This window comes from Protopterus annectens, chromosome 4.part0 (genome assembly GCF_019279795.1).
Source record: "Protopterus annectens isolate FY-2018-M chromosome 4.part0, PAN1.0, whole genome shotgun sequence".
Classification (NCBI taxonomy): domain Eukaryota; kingdom Metazoa; phylum Chordata; order Ceratodontiformes; family Protopteridae; genus Protopterus; species Protopterus annectens.
Window position 1 is genome coordinate 512,069,882 of NC_056733.1, and position 20,548 is coordinate 512,090,429.

Consider the following 20,548-nt stretch of genomic DNA (forward strand, 5'->3'; position numbering starts at 1 on the left):
CTCTGCACAGAAGGCACCCCAGCTGAGAATCGAACTGGAGAACCTTTTGCTGTGAGGCGGCAACACTAACCGCTGCACCACCATGGCTGCCTGTTGCCAGTGGCTCTAAATATATAAAAATAAATAAAGGCAAACAAGGACTCCCCTCCCTGGTTCCTCTGTTCAGACGCAGCTTATCAGAGAGGAACCCAACCACTTTAATTTTTAAAATTCTTTCACAGTTTTGACAGTACAGTCCTTTTTGAAAAGTTGTTCTAACTGTATTGTACACTAAACTGTTTTTTAACTACTTCCCCAGGCTGTCCACTTGGTATGTTCATATAGAATAATTTCTTCTCTTGTATCTCTTTTTTTAATAATGTAATCCCCACTTGGACTTTCTGTGTTACTTTATTGTGCCATAATGTTTTCATCATATCCATCAGCCTTCTTTTTTTCATGGCCATGCATATTAATCTTTTCTTGCCCTAGTGCAGTTTCATTTGTAGATAATGCAGTATTTTTCATTGCTCTAAACTATGTCCACCTTGTATGCTTACAGAGATATACTGCAAATAGGAATGTAGATGGTGTTTAATGAATTGTACTCATGATGATACTTGACTTTTGTAATTAAGAGTTTGGCATACTCTCCTTTTGAGGGGAGCCTGTCAGTTCATCAACATAAATTCTGATGAATGCAAATAAATTGAAAATATTTTGCTGAAATCCCTTTCAGCAATAGTGATGAGCCTCCTTCTCTTCCCTGTTGTGCGATCACGGAGTAGGTACAATTTTTCAATATTTGCTGAAAGTGATTTCTGTGAAATGCTTTCTCTTTGCTTGCATTCTGCAGAATTGTTGTTGCTGTTATCTGCATAATCTCTTTTTACGTCAGTTTCATTTTGGCCATAAGTGACTTTCAAGACTGTCTTGCTGAATTCCCTATCCCTTGCAGCAATAACCATCTACTAGAAGAATTGTGGAATTTAGAAGTCCAGGCTGTTATCGGAAGAGTACAATTTTGTCTTTCATCAGACTGATCTTAAAGGAAAACTCCACCTTCTTCTACAGTTTAACTCAACTTTTAGGATACTTTTCTCCCTGCAGTATGATTCCCATACTGTGCAGGTACCTGAAACCTACTTGTACTTTATAAAACTTTCATTCCCTCACATTGGTATCGAATGAAGGGAAAGACCACCCACTTTTTATAAGCTTAACTTCTCACATGAGTTGTAGAGGAATTTGTCTACACTTATGACATACCACAGACACAGAGAAGTGTGCAGTCAGGTGCTCAGGTTGCTATAAACAAGGCAAGAGAGGTGTGAAACTTTTCCATTGTCTTTATTGGAGAGAGGTTGAGAACTTAAACTGATTCATACCTGCTTCTAATGTAGCCTTGCATTTCAGGCAAAACAAAGCAATTAAATCAATCAGTGGTTCAATGGCAGTTGTCAGCCCTTTTGACAAATTTCTGTAAGCAACACCACAGTACTGAAATGCTGAGCTTTAAACTTTAAATGTTTGTTGTTTATACTATATACTTTAAGATGACTTGAATAAGTAGTATCAAATATGTCTGTGACATTTAGAGAAAAGACAGAAGTGTTTTTCTTGTAGTTCTTGTAAAGTATCAGCACATTTACCAAAGTGTAGGGGGAAGGGCTGTCAATTCATCTTAGGCTACAAAAATATACTTTGAATACAAAGGCCTGCAGTTTAGCAACTGTTTTGGTTCCTTAGTAAATTGTAAAACAAGCCCTGAGACACACACAAATGAGGACCATTCAAGAAATAAGAGGCAGTCCTATTACAGAAGGTATACAAGATAACAGTGACTGACACTAATTCATTATATGTCAGTGGCATGGGAATGCACCACTACTTCCTAATGTATAGCATGACTCATATAAAGCAGACTTGAAATGGATTATGGGAAAGAGAAAGGCTTAAAGAAAAACAAGATCACTTTGATATGTCAAGCCCCATTGATAGCAATTTTGCAGAAAACATAAAAATTCTATAAGAAGCAGTTAGAGTGATTTTTGAGAAGTTAAGGTAACTCAGAAAACAGAACTAGAGTGAAAACAAAATAGATTTCTTTAGTAATAAGGTGGAGTTTTCCTTTAAGGGCTAACTCCATTTCATATTCAGGCTGATTTCAGATGTTGTTTAAAACATTTTCACCTTCCAGTCATTTAACTATAAGCCCAGAAGGTAGATGAAAGTCTTCTTAATTCTGTAGACCTGCAGATTCTGTTTCTTGCTAGTGTGGATGAACATGTTTTACAAGCCTGGTCAATTTTTTTTGTTCCTGAGAGGAAAGGGAAAACAATTGCAAAGTACAGTTAAGGTGGTTTGTCATCTGCCTTGTCTTCTATCAAAATATTGTGAAGGGTATTGTGCTAGAACATTGGTTGACTTATTGCACATTTTAGAATGTGTTTACAGCTGACACCTGTGTTGCATTCACATGATCATATGTGCACATGTTCACTGCTATGTAATTTGAGTACTCATTTAAATACTAAAACCTTCTTTGGTGGGACTGCTTTGCCATGTATCCTGCCATGACAATTTCCTTCCTCATCTTATTGCTTCTTTGGAGGATCATATCTAAACTGCTCAAGAATTTGTCTCATTGAATGGGCTCATATCGGTGATATATGCAAATTCACTGTAATATGGGATCGTCAAAAGACAGCCTTCAAGTGTGGGCTTTTTATTTACTCACTCTCTGTCACTTTATATTTGAGAGTTGTTGCATACCAGAGCTCTAGTATAAGAAATGCCATTTTTGTTTTCCCAACGGTTTCTCAAAAGCAGATTGATTTCTCCTTTCAGCGTGACTATACGTGTTTTAGGAAATGTTTAATGAATTTCAGTTTTTAATCTTAAGTCTGATAACCTTTTATTATATTGCACTTACTCGATGTTCTTGCTTTAGTTACCATTTTGTATAATTATATAATTATCAAGCAGTTACTGTCAAGGAGTGTAATGTGCTGTCAGATGCTGCACTGTGTATGTTAGGGGTTAAAGTGATGATGCTTTACTTGTATGTTACAAGAACTGTTGAAATCATTGTAGGACTGCATTAAGTGAGAAGAAACCTACAGTAAAGCCAAAATCCCCAGAAAAAAGCAAACCTGATGAGAAAGATCCTAAAGATCCAGACAAGTCACCTACAAAGAAACCAGAAGGTTAGTTTCCTTTTTTTCTGGGGGGAGGTTAACAGTGTTGAGAAATGAAAACAACGAATATAACTGTACGTTTGAAAACTGTTATAGATCTGATGTTGTCTCATCTGTCCATTCCTCAACGAATGCACTAGCTGGATCTGAGACAGATCTTTCTTTTCCAAGGTTCCGATTGATGGGATTTATGCTACAGTTTCTTCGTTCATTGTTCGTATCTTCATATCCCATTACAAATTAGATTTGCAGTACAGAGCCAGGGCTTCATTTGGTTTGGCTGTTCTCCAAAATATCCTTCCATGAGACCTACCAAGAGACATAGAAGCTGGGGACTGTGTCTCATCCATTGTGGAATTGATCGAAGAGACAACATCAGATATGAAAGTTGTGTACTTACCATAATGATAGATCTGATATTGTCATTTTCATCTGGGTTCAACCTGTGGGTTATCAGATCTGTTTGGACTTAAAACTGGCTACATCCAAAAGATGTTAGCTCTCTGAGCTCCACCTTCTCTGCCAATAATGCCTAACCTTAATTGACAAACCCCAGATCTCATTTGCTGCCCTCCATGATTGTAGCTTAATCTCGAGCTCTGTTGGGGTTGTATCCTTAGACTGTCTCTTTAGCTCATATTTGTACCTGTTCTTGTCTACCATTTTTTTTTTCAATATAGTTAATTGTGCGTTTATTTTTTGTGTGGTTAGTATAGGTATTTTAGTGGTAGGTAAGATTGATTGTGTGATAATGTTAGTGGACCTTTCTTGTCTTGTAGTGTTTTTATTTCTGTTGTTTATTAGTCATGATTGGGGGGTGTTGCCTGTTTCTCTTTTTTTCCCTTAGCAGGAAGTGTACTCTTGCCCTGGTGTTTAGACATGGAAAAGGGCTTTAAGAAATGCAAACCATGTGGCCATAAGCTTCTATCACAGGATGTCTACAACTGGTGTATGTACTGCTTTGGTCCCACACACCTTGACACTCAGTGTGCCATCAGTGAGAATGGAGCTAAGCTAGTTCTCAAAGGGCTCCTACCTACCAGACTGGGTTCCCCTTCTTGCTTACCTGACAGCAAACATGACAAAGGTGGTTGAGGTCAGAAGGAGGGAACCAAGGTCCCCAAATTCTGTAAGGGGTCAGTAAAAGAGTGGTCCTCCCTTCCTCTAGCCAGTTGGATCCAGAGATCCCAAGGTCTTCTGCCCCCCTGACTCTCTTGGCACTGCTGTCAGATCTGACTTCTTAGACACAATTTTCTATGATGCCAACAGTGGGAAAGGCTCTGTCTCTGGCTTTCAGTGTCCTTAGCCCATTTTTGTCAATAAGGGCACCCTTGGGCAGGGTTAAGTCATCTTTCTCCCTCTCTACTCCTTGTGACTTCTCTCTGGAGTCCTTTCCATCCCCCCAGCTAGATCCAAGCTTCTCTGCTTCTCCAGTTTAGGCCTGGTCCTTGGAGCCATGTACGGGTCAATGGGCATCAGAGCCTCCCTCTGTAGCTTCTTCGACTCTGTCCACCCAGTCAGTCAGGAGTTTGTGATTGTTGAGTTTTCTAGCTGCTGACACAGTCCTTCTTGCAAACCCAGATGCATTTAGGTTTAATTCCTTTGGCCTTGAGTCGTACCCCAGGGTCCGAGCTCTATCCATTGCATTTCCTCTCTTGTTCCTGATGGTGCTGGGGAGTTTGGAGCTGGTTGCTTTACCTTCATTGGGGTTGGATCTGAAATTTTGGTCTGTTTTGGCTGCCACCCCTGCTTTGGCCTTCTTGACTTTGACTGTCTAGGAGTTCAGCAGACCTTGATGCTGACCCTTCAGCGCCAAACTTGCTGGGTAGTGTTTGAAGCTTCAGGCCTCTGAATCATCTCTTCATCTCTGTACTTTGGCTTTTAATAGCTTGGCTCCAGTCGCAGCACAGTTGCAATTGTGAGCTGCTCTGGAGTCTTGTCCTTGAAGTTTTCAGTCCCCAGGGGTGTTGACTCAGGGTGGCCAGCTTCAGCTTCTGCTTTCAGTGCCATAGAGAGAATGTTCTCCCATACTGAGACAGAGTAGTCAGCACCAACTGGCATTGCTCCCTCCTTATCTTACTCACTGAGGACATCGACCTCGAGGAAGGAAAGGGGTCCCCAAAATCCCCCCTCAAAGCAAGGATGCCTGTTTTGGCAACCTTGTGGAGCTACTCCATCAGCACAGGAATGGACAACTGAAGCCCATTCTGGAGGAATCACTGTTTTTGGAGGCTTTTGAGGTAGGTACATCCCGGCCTGGGTGGTTTTGCCCGGATGCATTCATTGATTTGGTGTCTCGGAGAGCCTGGGGAAAGCCTGATATAGTAGAACCTGTCCCTAAAAAGCCTGACAAATTCTTGGCCTCTCCCAAGGATCATCAACATTGGATTAAGGGTACTGCTGTTGATGCTGTTGTGGTGGTGGCAGTCACCAAGAGGACATCTTGGAAGAGACATCTTCAGCCCACCCATCCCCAGTAGGGATTATTGGGCACTGGACCAACTGGGGAAGTGCTATTATGAATCAGCCACTTTCGTGTTGATTACATTAAATTACCTTGCCCACTTGATGACACTAGATCGGGACAGTATGCCCAAGATGTCAAGAGTGGTTAAGACACAAAAAAACTTCACAGAGTCTCAGAAGACTATAGAGACTCAGTTGTCCACATGGCAGTTGATTGCTAACGTGTCTATGCATCTGCTTTTAAATGCAGCCAATGGCACGGCCCAGGCTGTGGGAACTGGCATTGCTGTACGTTGCCATGCTTGGGTGAAACTGTGTAACTTTATGGACTTTTTCAAGGCATCCTTTGTTAATACCCCTTATGATGGTTCATCACTATTTGGACCTGAAGTTAAAGACTCCTTGACTGGGAACAAGTAAGATGGAAAAACTGTCTGCCATCTGAGTGCATTTTCCTACCCCCCCCCCCCCCCAATTACTTTTTCTAGGAAATTAGAAGGGAATAAACACATCTTTTTCCAAAAAGCACAGCAGCCTTTTCAAGGTGATTCTGCCAAAGTTTCCTCCTGTTGTGGTGGGGTGGGGTAACTGAAATGGGTGCCGCCCATGAGGCAGAGTGAGTCTACTGAATCAGGGCTTCCCTGGTGCTTTTTCCGGGAGACTCTTCCAGTGCCCCTGAAGGGTTGCCCGATTGTCTGATCTAGAGATAGTTGGGAGTCATTGGTCTCTGCACTTAGAAGCTTGGGAGGCCATCACCTCAAACACTTGGGTGTTATAAGTCATATCCAGAGGCTGCATGATTCCATTTTTATTTCCCACCAAAGAGAATGCCAGATAGATTCCAGATGTGCCACCCCATCAGAGAAGGGGCGCAGCTGTCAAAGTCAAAAAGCTGTTAACAAGGTGGGTCATCCAGGAGGTCCCACCAGACCAGCACAGATCCTGGCTATGTTACAGATTCTTTTTAGTTCCAAAGGGAAAAAGGGACCTCAATCCAGTCTTGGATTTCAGCAGGTGAAATTGCTTTGTGAAACAGACCAAGTTCTGGATGGTTAAGGTGCAGTCCATCCTGCCTCTTTTGAGGAAGGGAGACTGGATTCATATAAAGATAGTGAGGCATTCCAGGAGGGTTCTGCACTTCCATCTGAGAGCCATTCATTATCAATTATAAGCACTGCCCTTTGGTCTCACCCCCCCCCCCCCCAGTGTTTGCCAAGTATATGGAAGTTGTGGCAGCGTGGATCAGGCTGCAGGGGTTCCAGGTCTCCCCATGGCTGGACAGTTGGCTTGCTTTTCACTGCCTCTATGAGGTCATCATCAGTCAGAGCCAGGGACTCCTTCCTCCAGTTGTGCCTTACCACGGGATTTACCGGAAATCAGTGTAATGATTTCTGCTTTTAGTAAAGGTTTAGACAGTTGAGTTGCTGTTTTGTTTTCTGTGGACTTGTAATTACCATAAACCACCAGAAGTCCAATCTGTACATAGTTCAAGATTTGGAGTTCATAGTCTGTCATTGTAACACGGTGTCTCAGATTGCCAAGCTTCCAGCACTCCGGTATCTACTGTTCAGCTTCAAATGATAAAGGAAAGGAAAAAGAAAACATTTATCAGAGACCATTTCAAAATAGTACGTTTCTAGACTAGAGACCTGTTAAGTAAAAGATTCAAATATAAAAGCAGAAGCAGAAAAACATACCAGTAAAATAAAATGTGCCCACCGCTGGCACAAATTAAACAGATGTTGAAAATTATCAGGAATTAATTGTTAATTTAACTAATTATGTTTTACCTTCAGATCAAATATCTCTCTTAAAAAGGGCTTGGGCTATGTTCCTGTGTTTTAGATTTCACATTTCCAGCTAATTAATTTTAGCAGAGTGCTGAATTTAAAGTATGGGCGTGCAGCACATCCTAATGTTGAGAAAATTCATTTTCCTTTGTTTATTATAAATTAACTTTCAACCCTCATCATCCTGCCATTAGAAATTTTGAAAGAGCAGTTATATGAATTAATTGTGAATTAAAATTAATTATTTAGAAATTGTAGGTACAATAACTGAATCTGATGTTATCCATGTCATTATTCATCACTTGTAGGGTCTTGGATCTGACATCAGATCCGAGCCGGCAGCATTCACGTAGACAGATCCAAGGCTTAAGCTCCTCCCTCTCCCCTTATACCCTGCTGTCCTCTAACCTTCAGATCTCGTTTGCCGCTATTCATTTCAGAAGCGATCCCTTGGCTCTTGCTTCCATATAAGTGTTAAATTTCAGTTTTAGGGCTTTACCTTAGTTTACTTTAGTGGGTTTATCTCCCCTTAGCTAGTTTGTTAGTTTTTTGTATAGTAGTTCCCTCCCCTCCCTTAGTTTAGCTAGTTAGTTAGCTAGTTTGTTCTTGGTTAAGAGTTTTTCTTTTAGCACCCTTTTTCTCCTAGCCGTTATGGCTCTGGTAGTTAGTGTTTTGGTAGATGTTCTTCGTATTTCACTATTGCAGTCATTACATTTGGGTAATCTGCTGGCAGGTTGCCCTCAGGCGGCCTGAATAACAAAGTCTTGAGTCCTGCGTCAGTTGCTGCCTCCTCTTCCATGATGTCAGTTTGTCAGAGGTATAAAACATGCAGCCGACGCCATTTTATTCAGTTTTTCTTGCCACGCAGTGCCCGAAGCAGTTCGCAAGTGCTGGTCAGCCGACTCCTGAAATTTTCGCATTCGAGTTTCAGAACCAGAGTCTTCAACTAAAGCTAAGTACCCCGTTGGGGAAACTTTTTCTTGCTCCTTAGCTATGTCAGTAAAAGTTAATAATTGCATTACTTGTGGGAAGCAAATACCTCATAAGGATTTTCATTTGTACTGTATTGCTTGCCTAGGCCCAGATCATAACATGCCTTGCTGTCGGTTTTGTGCTAGATTTAACCAATGCACTATTAAGCATCTGTATATTTTTGCTTCAAAATATTAGACATTGTTGATGATGTGTTTTCAGAATCTAGCATGGCTCCTGATTCCCTACCTCCGGCTCCTAGTAAGCCAGAGAGATATTACAGGGTTCCTGACTCCCACACATTTCTATTCAAAAATCCGGCCGCTGATCCTGAGACTATATCACAGGGTCCCAAAGGTGTAAAGGCCTCTACAGCCAAAAATCCTACCCCCTATGATAGAGATTCCAGGGCGCTAGATAGATGGGGAAAGAAGGTTTATACGTCTGCAACCTTGGCAATTAAGTCCTTAAACTACCAGTTTCATATGCTTAAATATCAACAGCATGTTATGGGCTTATTGAAACAGAAAATTATGTTGATTTCTGATTGTGTGGAAAATAAAGAATTACAGGAATTATTGCATGCAGCAGAACAGATTGGAAAGCATACTTTGAAGTCTGGTTTTGATTCCTTGGAGGCCTCCTGCTGGGCCACAGTTACTGGATCTGTGATTAGAAGGTATGCCTGGCTCAAGGAGCAAAATCTGCATGATCATGTTAAAGCTAAATTGTTGGATGCCCCTTTACAGCATGATACTCTGTTTGGTAATAAGGCAGAAGAGGTTTTAAAGAAAATGGAAGACAAAGTTAAATCTGTGCAAGCTGTAAAAGATTTCTTACAAGTGCAGCCACCCAGGTTCAGTAGGCACTGGCCTACTAAAAATTGGTCCTTTCCTGTGTCCAACAGAGCCTCTCAAGGCAAATCCAGGTGCACAAAAGGCTATAGATACCAATCACAGGGTTCTTACAAGTCAAAGCAATGGGGTGCCTCCACCTCCAAATCTGGAGGAAACAAAGCACAACCCTACAGTAAGCAGTCTCAATGACTTCCTGTACCTTCACCAAGCACTTATCTTTTGGCAGCCCCCTTGGGGGGAAAATTAGCACGTCATGCTCAAAATTGGCAGTTAACTACCCAGGAGAAGTGGATATTAAACATAGTATCCCAGGGGTACAGATTTAATTTCCATACTTTGCCAATTCCTAACAGTTGGCCAGATCTGCCACAAAATCAATGGGCAGAGGCTCAGAAACAAGTTACGTCCCTCATGGAGATGGGGGCTATTCATCCTGTACCAGAACAGGAGAAAAAGGACAATGTTTTTATTCAAGGCTGTTCCTGGTACCCAGAAAAGACAATGCATGGCGTCCAATACTGGACTTATCGATTTTGAACACGTACCTGGACATTTCATAATGCTGACTTTACAACAGCTACTGCCTATGCTGGGCAGGAACGTGTGGTTAGTGACTCTAGACTTAAAAGAGGCATACCTGCATATCCCAATAAGGGAATCGTGCAGAAGATACCTCCGCTTCAAGGCAGGGTTTTTGCATTACCAATTCTCTGTGCTGCCCTTTGGCTTATCTACTGTGCCCAGGGTCTTTACAAAGTGCCTGGCACCAGTAATTGCATTTTGCAGACAAAGAAGCATACAACTTTATCCTTACCTGGATGACTGTCTCATTCAAGCAGAGAACAAGGACATTCTTCTTCAACATCTGGTGTTTGTAAAAAGGCTCCTAACATGCCTAGGGTACACAATAAATGAAAAGAAATCACAACTGGTACCCTCTCAAATAATTACATTCCTGGGTGCAAGCTTGAATACAACTGCCCAGATGGCTTACCTTACGCCAGACAAACAAAAGCAACTGACATCATATTTCAAACAGATGGCAACAAAAACCCAGTTATCTGCAAGACAAATTCTGCAGGCTTTGGGGTTCATGGCATCCTGCATTCTACTAATTCCATATGCAAGACTGCATATGAGGAAACTTCAATGGTACCTAAAAAGCTTATGGCGTCAACATTGTCACAATCTGGAAACAATGATTCCTCTCATTCCCTGCCTACAACAGGAGTTTCTTTCGTGGGCAGAGACATGTCACCAAAACAAAGGACTGTCATTCACTCTACCCTCTGCCACCCAAACCCTAACTACAGACGCATCAGACTATGCTTGGGGGCCCACCTGGCGGGGAGATGCATTCAGGGCATATGGAGCCCAAAACAAATACATCTGCACATCAACCAGAAAGAGATGCTAGCGGTTCAGAATGCTCTGACAGCCTTCAAGGATTTACTTCATCCAGGACAACTACTGATAAAGACGGACAACACCACGGTTATGTGGTACATAAACAAGCAGGGGGGTACACATTCCTACCCCCTTTTCAGACTAGCCATGGCATTGTGGAACACAGCCTTGACTTACTAAATACATCTTCAAGCTCAGTTCCTGCCAGGAAAACAAAATACTCTGGCAGACAACCTAAGCAGAAATCTTATGGACCCGCACAAGTGGAAACTGGATCCACAAATCTTCAGCATGGTAACACAGAAATGGGAGAGCCCAGACATAGATCTATTTGCCTCTCCCCAAAATTATCAACTGGACAAATTCTCCACAATGACTTCTCACAGACAAGCATGGAAAGTGGATGCCCTGTCCTTCAGTTTGTAAAACCTATCAGTCTATGCCTTTCCCCCTCTGTCTCTTCTGTCCAAGGTCTTACTAAAGGTCAGACAGGAAATAACAAAAATGATCCTAATTGCTCCGGACTGGCCTCGCCAGCACTGGTACCCAATCCTAAGGAATATGTCTTAACTCCCTCCTTGGTACTTGCCTCAAATACCTCATCTACTGTCTCAGCAGAACAATCGAATTTTGCACTCCCAGCTCCAAACTCTGAACCTTGCAGCATAGCTGATCATTTAATTATTCAAGCAACACCTCTCAGTAAATCTGTGATGGATGTCATTTTGGAAGCTAGAAGGCCTAGTACTAGAAAATCTTATGCTGATAAATGGAAGAGATTCTGTGCTTGGAACCAAGCACAAGGAAGAGACACAGCAAAACCAAATATTCCTCAGATTTTACAATACTTGACTGAGATGCTTGACAAGGGCCTATCTTTTTCTTCAATAAAAATCCATACCTCTGCCATCTCGGCTCATTACAACACGGAGCCTCCCATCTTTTCTCATCCTCTGCTAAAACAGTATCTTAGAGGGGCCAGAAATGTAAGGCCTCCCAGAAGATCACCAACTCCTGCATGGGACCACAGTTTTGTGCTGGAAAAACTCACCCTGCCTCCTTCTGAACCAGCAGCTACTGTGGATATAAAATGTTTATCTTGGAAAACAGCTTTCCTCTTGGCAATCACTTCAGCAAGAAGGGTTTCAGAACTACAGGCTCTCATGGCTGTGGAGCCTTTTATTACATTTTACCCGGACAGGGTGTCCCTCAGGACCAATCCCTCCTTTATGCCTAAGGTGGTATCCAGTGTGGCTCTTAACCAAACTGTTCACCTGTCAACATTTTACCCAAATCCGCAGAATAAGGGGGAGGGGATTCTGCATTCACTGGACGTACACAGACAACTAAGATTCTACTTAGGACCAAATCTCTAAGAAAGTCTGAACAAATACTGATGGCATTTACTTCAGGATAAGAAGGGAAGGCTATATCAAAGCAGACTATTTATAAGTGGATAAGCCACTGCATTTGTTTCTGCTATCTACACTATGGTAAACCTGTGCCAAAGGGAATTCAGGTCACATTCCACCAGGGCTGCCTCTACCTCAGCAGCCTTTCTCAGAGGAGTTCCAACCAAAGACATTCTAGAAGTTGCTGCTTGGAGCTCTGTGCATACCTTCACAAAGCATTATCATTTGCCTTTCTTCTCCAAATCAAGGGCAGGCTTTGCCACTGCAGTTCTGCAGGGCCTTATAGCTGCCCCTAATGCTATTTAGTTCCATCCTCCCATCCATAGCTTTGGGATTCTACCCAAATGTAATGACTGCAACAGTGAAACACAAAGAACATAGTACAGTTGTGTACACTTACCATAAATGTAGGTGTTCAAGTGTATTCACTGTTGCAGTCTGGGTTACCCACCCGCCATCCCCCTTTTCTATAACTTCTTTTTCCTTCACTATATTCTAAAGCCTTTGTGGTGTATTTGTTTTTAGATGAAGGTAAAGTTTATGTTGCTAAAAGTGCATTTACATATATTGCTGTTTATTGATATATATATATATATATATATATATATATATATATATTTGCTTCCCTAAAATGGCGTCAGCTGCATGTTTTATACCCCTGACGGCCGGACGTCATGGAAGAGGAGACAGCAGCCGATGTAGGACCCAAGACTTTGTTATTCAGGCTGACTGAGGGCAACCTGCCAGCAGATTACCTAAATGTAATGACTGCAACAGTGAATACAAATACACTTGAACATCTACATTTATGGTAAGTGTACATAACTGTACTTTCTAGTGTGTGTTTTGTGCTTAAGTTTGTCGGAAAAGCCTTCTGATTTTAAAAAGTGCTCCTCGTGCGGTGGGAAGATGCCTAATTCTAACTCACAAGGAGTGCTTATATTGATTAGGAGCTCCACACCTGGAGGGTGAATGCAACATTTGTGCTGCATTCAACCCCAAGACCCTGTGGAGCACCGAAATAAACTACTACTAAAAGGGATGGCTCAGGGGGGACTCATTGTTTACCCTTCTAAAGCTTCCTCCTTGGATCCAAAGAGGAAGACCCCTTCCTTGCCCCTGGTGCCTTCCAAGAAACCATGGCTGTCGGATCCTAGGTCCCTGGATCTGACCCCAACCTGAGCCATCTTGTTTCCAAAGTCTTTGATCTGAGATCTGCGGAGTCTTTTTCCAGATCCAAGACCTCTTCAGATCAGAAGTCCTTGGATCTGGCAATGGTCAGGCCAGCCTCGGATCTGAACAGTTTGTCGGATTCGATTGCTACTTCTACTTTGCTATCAGATCCGACAGATTTGTCGGATCCAACAATAGTTATTGAACAGACAGTTTCACCCTCTACCTCCGGGCAGATGTTCCAGTCAGCTCTGAGGCCTCGGAGCTGAACTCTGGGACATCATCATAGGTCTTTAGGGTCTCCAACTAAGTCTACTTATTCCTCCTCTTCCTCCAGATTGTCCAGCAGTCTGTTACCTTCTGACATGGACAGGGTGATGAGGCCCTTCATCAAAGCCCAAATAGAGCTGAGGCTTTTGGCGTCCCCAGCTCACCTGGCCAGGGGGCTTCACCTATTCGAGTTAAGCATTCTTCTCTTCCAACCCCAAGACTTTGGAATCTTGATACCCAGACACCGGCGATCAGATCCCAGCAGGGCCGAGTATTCCCCCTTTCTCGACCCCATCAAGGTCCCTGGCCTACTCTGTTCCTCTGCCCTTGGAGCAGAGTGAGCCCTGTGCCAGAGTGGTCAGTGCCTGCTCCACAGTGGTGGGATCAGGTCCGGTCTTTTCAGACTGGCCTCTCCTTTAGGGGCCTCAACCTTCAATAGCTCTGGACTGGTATCATCTGGAGGTTGTGGTGCTGTATTGGGGCTCATTCCTCCTGTTTGGGGCACTTCGCTGTCTGAGATTGGGGATGGGACCGCTTCCAGCCCCTCGGCCTTCCAGGTGGTAGAGAGGACCTTCTCTGGGACCGGAGTTTCATCTCCCACCCCTCCGGGTCCATCCTTGCCTCTCTCTACTTTGTGTGGTGAGGCCTCTCATCCTGTCCAGGGTCAGCCCTCCGATTTGAGCCTTCAGGGGTCTTCCTCCCCTGGAGGGGTCACTGCTTCTTTTGAGTCCTCCTTGGAGCCCCCACAGAGGAGGTACCTAGTAAGAGAAAGTGCAAGAGGAGGCACTTAGCCTCCCCTTTGGAGTCCTTCACTGAGGACATGGTCCTCGATGAGGGATATGGGTCCCCTAGATCTTCACTTGACAGCGTCTCCTTTGGGGATATCCTTGAGATCTTGAAGCAGAAGAGCAAGAGGTCTCCCTAGCCCCCATCTTCAGAGGAGTCCATGTTTCTGTAAGCTTTTGGGATGGGCCCATCTAATTCCTGAGTGTCTCCCGCTGCTGACGAGTTAGTAGATCTTATCAACGGCAGGGCCTGTAAGGAACCAGACACTGGTGAGCCAGTTCCCAAATGAGCAGATAAGTTGCTCAGCCCTCCAATGGGCTGTCCCTTCTGGAGTAAAGGAGTTCCAATCTATGCCATTGTGGTTGCTGCTGCCACTAAAAAGGAGCTGACAGAGCAGAACTACTCTGTCCATCCCCCGAACAAGGAGTCCCAGACAATAGACCATCATGGGAAGCATGTGTATGCCTCAGTTACCTTTGGACTGAGGCAGTCAATTACTTGGCAAACCTACCCACCTTCAAAGGGACTTGGTCAAATAACTTTCCACTTCCCTTACAGAGTTATTGCTGCTGGAGGACTTCAGAAAGATGTCTCCCAAGCTTTCTACTCTTATGTCCTTCGCTAATTCCTTGATGAGGCTAATTTCAAATGCTGTGGCAGGTACCAGTATAGGTCATGCTTGGCTACATTTATGTGAGTTTGCAGAACACTTCAAAGCATTTTTTTACCAATGCCCCTTTGATGGGTCCACCCTCTTTGGACCCTCCGTGAAGGACACTTTGGCCAGGAGGGGAAGACTTTGTCTGTGGTGGGGATCAAGCTTTCTACTCCTCAGACGTCCTTCTCAGACGTCCTTCTCTAAGACCCAATGAGGAACTAGGAAGATGTGGTTCCATAAGGCACAGTCTCCCTTTCAGGACGCTCCTGATGATTCCTCTTCCAGAGGCAAGGGGAGAGGTTTCAATGGCCAATGCTGCCTTAGAGGCAGGGGGGGGGGGGTCCTTCAAAATCAGGGCTCCAGGGAAGCCTTCTCTGAATAGCCCTATCAGCCATCTTGAGGTGTTGCCTGGCTGCTCTACCCTGGAGGCAGTGGGGGATCGCATTTCCCTTCACCCACTAGCCTGGACAAACGTTACCTCTGATCAGTGGGTGTTAAACATCATTTCCAGGGGCTATTTCATTCCCTTTTCAGAACCCCTTCCCATAAGCAGATACCTCCCTGATGTTTCACCCACTCAGAGGGAGTTAGCCATCAAGGAAGTTCAACAATTTCTTTAAAAAAAGAGCCATCCAAAATGTTTGGCAGGACAAAGAAGATCCAGTACTTACTCCCACTTCTTTTTAGTGCCAAAAAAGGGACCTTCATCCTATTTTGGATCTCAGCAATCTCAACCTATCAGTGAAAAAGTCCAAGTTCCATATGATCACTGCTCACTTCATTCTGCCTCTGTTACACAAGGATAACTGGATGTGCAACATCAATCTGCAGGATGCCTACTATTACATCAAGATAGACCGGCATTCCAGGAGACATCTTCACTTCCAGATCTTTATCTGTTTTTTTCCCTCCTAGCTTCCAAACTTCCACAGGAATACCATCTATTCCTTAAGACTTTCCTGTAGATTGGTTATACATTACAATTTTTATCTCCTCTCCTCCTATCCTAACCTTTAGTAATTGAGCCTCATGTACCTCTAACCTTGGCATATTTAATTCTTCCATACACATTTCCATTTGTGTATTTTCTTGATTTCCATATTTCTCTGCTTTATACAGACTTTCATAGAATTTCCAAAATATTTCTAATACCTCTACAGGATCTCTTGTTGCCTTCCTTGTTTATAGGCTCCCTAAGCTTGGTTGTAGCCCTTTCTACTTTATGTTGCCTGAGTCGTCATGCTAAAAGTTTTTGTGTTGTACTGTTATTATCAAAAAACAGTTGCTTAACAACAGTCTTTCTAAACCCATGAATATTATCGAGGTAATCCCTTATTTTTTGCTTAGCATTCTGCAGTTGATCTTCTTGTTCTGAGATTCCCCCTATTATGCAGTACTTTAACATTTGTCAGTCCCTCTAAATATTTCTTGTTACTTCTTAACCATAGCTCCCTTTCTTTTATTTCCACCCTATTTTAAACCCCACCTTAATTTTATCCTACTCCCTAGTTGTATTTTCAGAAGAAATGTCTATCCTCTCTAATAGCTCCTGAATAATCTCCACTACCCATTCTTTAAATTCCTCTCTTTTCAACAGATAGGTGGGAAAGCACCAGTGTCTCATTATTTCATTACTCCGTGTTTTTATTTTAGTTATTTTTGGCGCATGAGCTGAAATAGTTATTGGGTGTGTATTAAATACATATGTTCCTCTGAAATGTAAATTCTGTCTAGCCTAGCCCAGTTTTTTATATCTTGGGGAGTAATGTGTAATTTTACTTCAAACTCATTACTGAATTCACGTCTTCCATGCCAAATATTTTCATAAATTTCTTCAAAAATCTACTCTCCTTTCTTATATTTTCCCTTCTTGGCCCACCAGACACATCCTCACTGTTACAAATCACATTCCACCCCACCTATAAGTAATATTCCTTGCTGAACACTAAACTGCTTATTTCTCCCAGAATTTTCTAAACTCCATTATAGTAGTCTTAGTTGGAATATAAGTACATGCCAGTGTAATATTCCTCCCTTGCCAGTAGCTCCTTAGCACTACAAATCTGCCATTATCATCTTTTTTAATCCTCTTCTTCTTCGTCTTGCAGTTAATATAAGTACTCCTCTTTTCCTTCGAACCAGGTATTCTGCTGAATAACCATCCTGAAAACCTTTCTTTATCAGATTCGCATATTCAGTTATTTCTGTGTGTCCTGTAACATAGCTTTTTGCACGCTGCATTTTTAATATAGTTCAGTACTCTTTCTTTTTTGTATTTATCTGTGAGACTTGACATTTAAAGACATTACAGAAAGTATCATTACATTAAAAAGTTACTATTCTTATGCATAACACTTTTTTTTAACTGTCTAGTTTCTAGGAGGGCTTTTAAGTTTTTACCTTTTCAAAATGTTACAATAGGTTTACTCCCACCTTCTCCATTATCTGTGTGTCTGAACTACAGATGTTCCAGTTTTTCCGCAAAATTTTAATAATTTCATTAGCATCAACACTAAATGGCGTGATGAAACTAATTCTATAGTTTTCAGGTCTACTGTCTCCTACTGGTAAAGCATCCGTGGGTACTTCTATACAACTTGAGTCATGAGAAACTTCTTCATGGTTGCATAAGTGTAAACCATACCACTATTTTTTTTAAAATTTAGTAATGTCTTCCATGAAGAGTCTATTGCCTACTTGGATGTTAATTTAATTAAGGACAGAGTGGCTAACATTTACCGCAAGTCAACGTACTCTAATTGTTTTCTTTTTTATACAAGTTCACATCCCCACCACCAGAAAAAATCTGTCATTAAAAGTCAGTTAGTCCACGCCGCCAGAATTGTGTCAGAGTAGAAGGACTTTTTAGAGGAGTATGATGCCCTATCTAATATGTTTATTCATAGAGGGTACCCAGTTGGTATGGTGTCTGAGCTTGTGAGTGAGATCTAGTTTAAAAGACAAACAGGGTGGTTTAAACCTATCTTATGTAACCATGAAGAAGTTTCTCATGACTCGAGTTGTGTAGAAGTATCCACGGATGGTTTACCAGTAGGAGACAGTAGACCTGAAAACTATAGAATTAGTTTTATCATGCCATTTAGTGTTGATGCTAATGAAATTATTAAAATTTTGCGGAAAAACTGGAACATTTTTGGTTCAGACACAAAGATAATGGAGAAGGTGGGGAGTAAACCTATTGTAACATTTGGAAGGGGTAAAAACTTAAAAGCCCTTCCAGAAAGTGGAAAGGCTATGTGCCTTAGAACACCTGGAATGTTCAAATGTGAGGCTTGCAATTTTTGTAAGTTTATGGCGACTGGTAGCACCTTTTTGATTCGAGGAAGCACTTATAAAGTTAGTGAGCGGTTTAATTGTAATTCCAAGGTAGTGGTGTATTTAGCCCAGTGTCAGACATGCCCAGCCTTCTATGTCGGGAAAAAATGATAGAAGATTAAAGGAAAGGGTATATGAGCATGTAAATAGTATTGCCAAAGGTAAACAGGAGAATGCTTTGGCAAGGCATTGTAACGGTAACATTTTTTTGTTTTTAGAATTATTGATAAGATTGTACCCAACTTAAGAGTTAGCCACATGTCTTTCAAGAATGCAACTGCAGTCATAACATATGGGTTGTCCTGCCTCAGGCAGCCCTCAGTCGGCCGAATTCCAAAGTCTGGGTCCGGCGTCAGCTGGTGTCGCCTCCTCTCCGACGTCACAACGGCTGGAGTATAAAGGCATCGGCCGACGCCATCTTCTCCAGTCTTTCTTGCCGCGTGGTACCCGAAGCAGAAGCAGTTCGCAAGTGCCAGTCGGTCAGCTCCTGAGTTTTCAGTACCGAAGTCATCTAAAAGCTAAGTACCCCATTGTGGAACATTTATTCTTGCCTCAGCCGATGTCAGAACAAATTGAGAAAGTTAATAATTGTTTTTCTTGTGGTAAACAAATACCTCATAAGGACTTCCATTCTCTCTGTCTTCCTTGCCTGGGCCCAGACCACGACATCTCGGCCTGTGCTGCCTGTGCTTGCTTTAATAAGCGCACTCTCAGGCGCCGGGCAGAATTCGCCGAGAACTTTTTCGGTGAATCCTTTGCGTATATCATGCTGTCGGATCAACCGACAACCCAATCTGCTAAAAAACGCAAGGACCGGGACCGACACTCTCGGCCCGCGTCCTCCACCGATGCTTCTCCTAAACCCCCCGCTAGTGATCCGGTCCCTTCGGAAGTGGTAAATCCACCGCTGCAGGCCGACGACACAGCGTTAACCCGACCTTCAGTCTCAGAGATCTCTCCGGTGCCGGTTGTTGATTTTTCTCCGGAAACCGAAGTTCTGGATCTACCCGACACCATTTCTGTGGACAAGGTTACGCCTGCACATGGGGCTGCTAGGCCCCCTGTATCCATGTCCATCAAAGCCTTTGCATGTGCTAAGGCTGCCAGTCAGGCCAAGGCCCATCCTAAGCCTGCTACCCAGGCCCCTTCATCTGACAAGCAGATCATGTCTCTGGCTGCAGATCTTATTTCCCTTATCAGGGGGTCTCAGCCTCATCCGGATAGGGGTTCTCAGCCACCTGCAGAGAAAAGGCCTAGAACTGAGCAGGTGGACAACCTCTCTTCGGATGAAGCCTCTGGGGATTCTGAGCATTCTGATACCCAAGAAGAATCCTTCCAGGCCTACGAGGACTCTGATGCTGAGGAATCTATTCCCTCTGCCTCCCCTCCAGAGGATTTCTCTTTTGGTGAAGTCCTGCATTCCATGAGGGAACATTTTCAATGGCAGGGTCAGGAATTCTCTGACTCCAGGAAAAGGCTTCGTACCTTCTTCAAGCTTCCCCAGCACAGGCCTTTGGCTATTCCACCTGTTATGGATGTTTTGGATGATGTTTTCTCTGACTCCAGTGCTAACCCTGATTCTCTTCCTCCTGCCCCTCTCAAGCCGGACAGATATTATAGGGTCCCTGACACTCACAAGCACCTTTTTAAGGCCCACTCTGTGGATCTAGAAACTATTTCACAGGGCCCCAAGGGAGTGGCTTCCTCCTCTGCCAAAAACCCTCTGCCAGCAGTCAGAGAAGCAAGGTCCCTGGAGAGATGGGGTAAAAAAGTATATACCTCTACTACCCTAGCCATGAGGTCACTTAACTGCCTTTTCCACATGTTTCAGTACCAAGATTTTCTCCTGGATGATTTACAGAAAAAGTTAGCCTCTCCTGAGCCTATTGATAAAAAGGCATTGCAGGATCATATACATAACACTCAGCAGGTTAATAACCATTTTCTTCAGTGTGGTTATGATGCATTGGAAGCTTCATGTAGGGCAGCTATGACTGGGGCTGTGATACGAAGACATGCTTGGTTAAAGGATCAGTCTTTGCCTGACCATGTTAAAGTAAAGTTACTTGATGCACCTCTGGAAAAACAGAAGCTGTTTGGTGCTAATGCACAAGATGTACTGAAATCCATAGAGGAAAAAGCAAAGTCAGTACAGACAGTCAAGGATTTCCCTCAGATTCAGCCACCCAGATTCAGCAGAAACTGGCCCTCAAAGAATTGGTCCTTCCCCGGCTCAGACAAG

General features: G+C 43.0%; 1 protein-coding gene across 2 annotated transcripts in view; it reads left to right on the plus strand.

The window, feature by feature from the left end:
* HECTD4 (HECT domain E3 ubiquitin protein ligase 4) overlaps positions 1 to 20,548 on the plus strand; it is a 5,422,508-nt gene that overhangs the window by 5,013,713 nt on the left and 388,247 nt on the right. For both annotated transcript variants that reach the window (XM_044068422.1, XM_044068423.1), the window contains exon 65: positions 3,076 to 3,188. In XM_044068422.1, the coding sequence (XP_043924357.1) occupies positions 3,076 to 3,188 (113 nt within the window). The remainder of the gene's footprint in view (positions 1 to 3,075; positions 3,189 to 20,548) is intronic.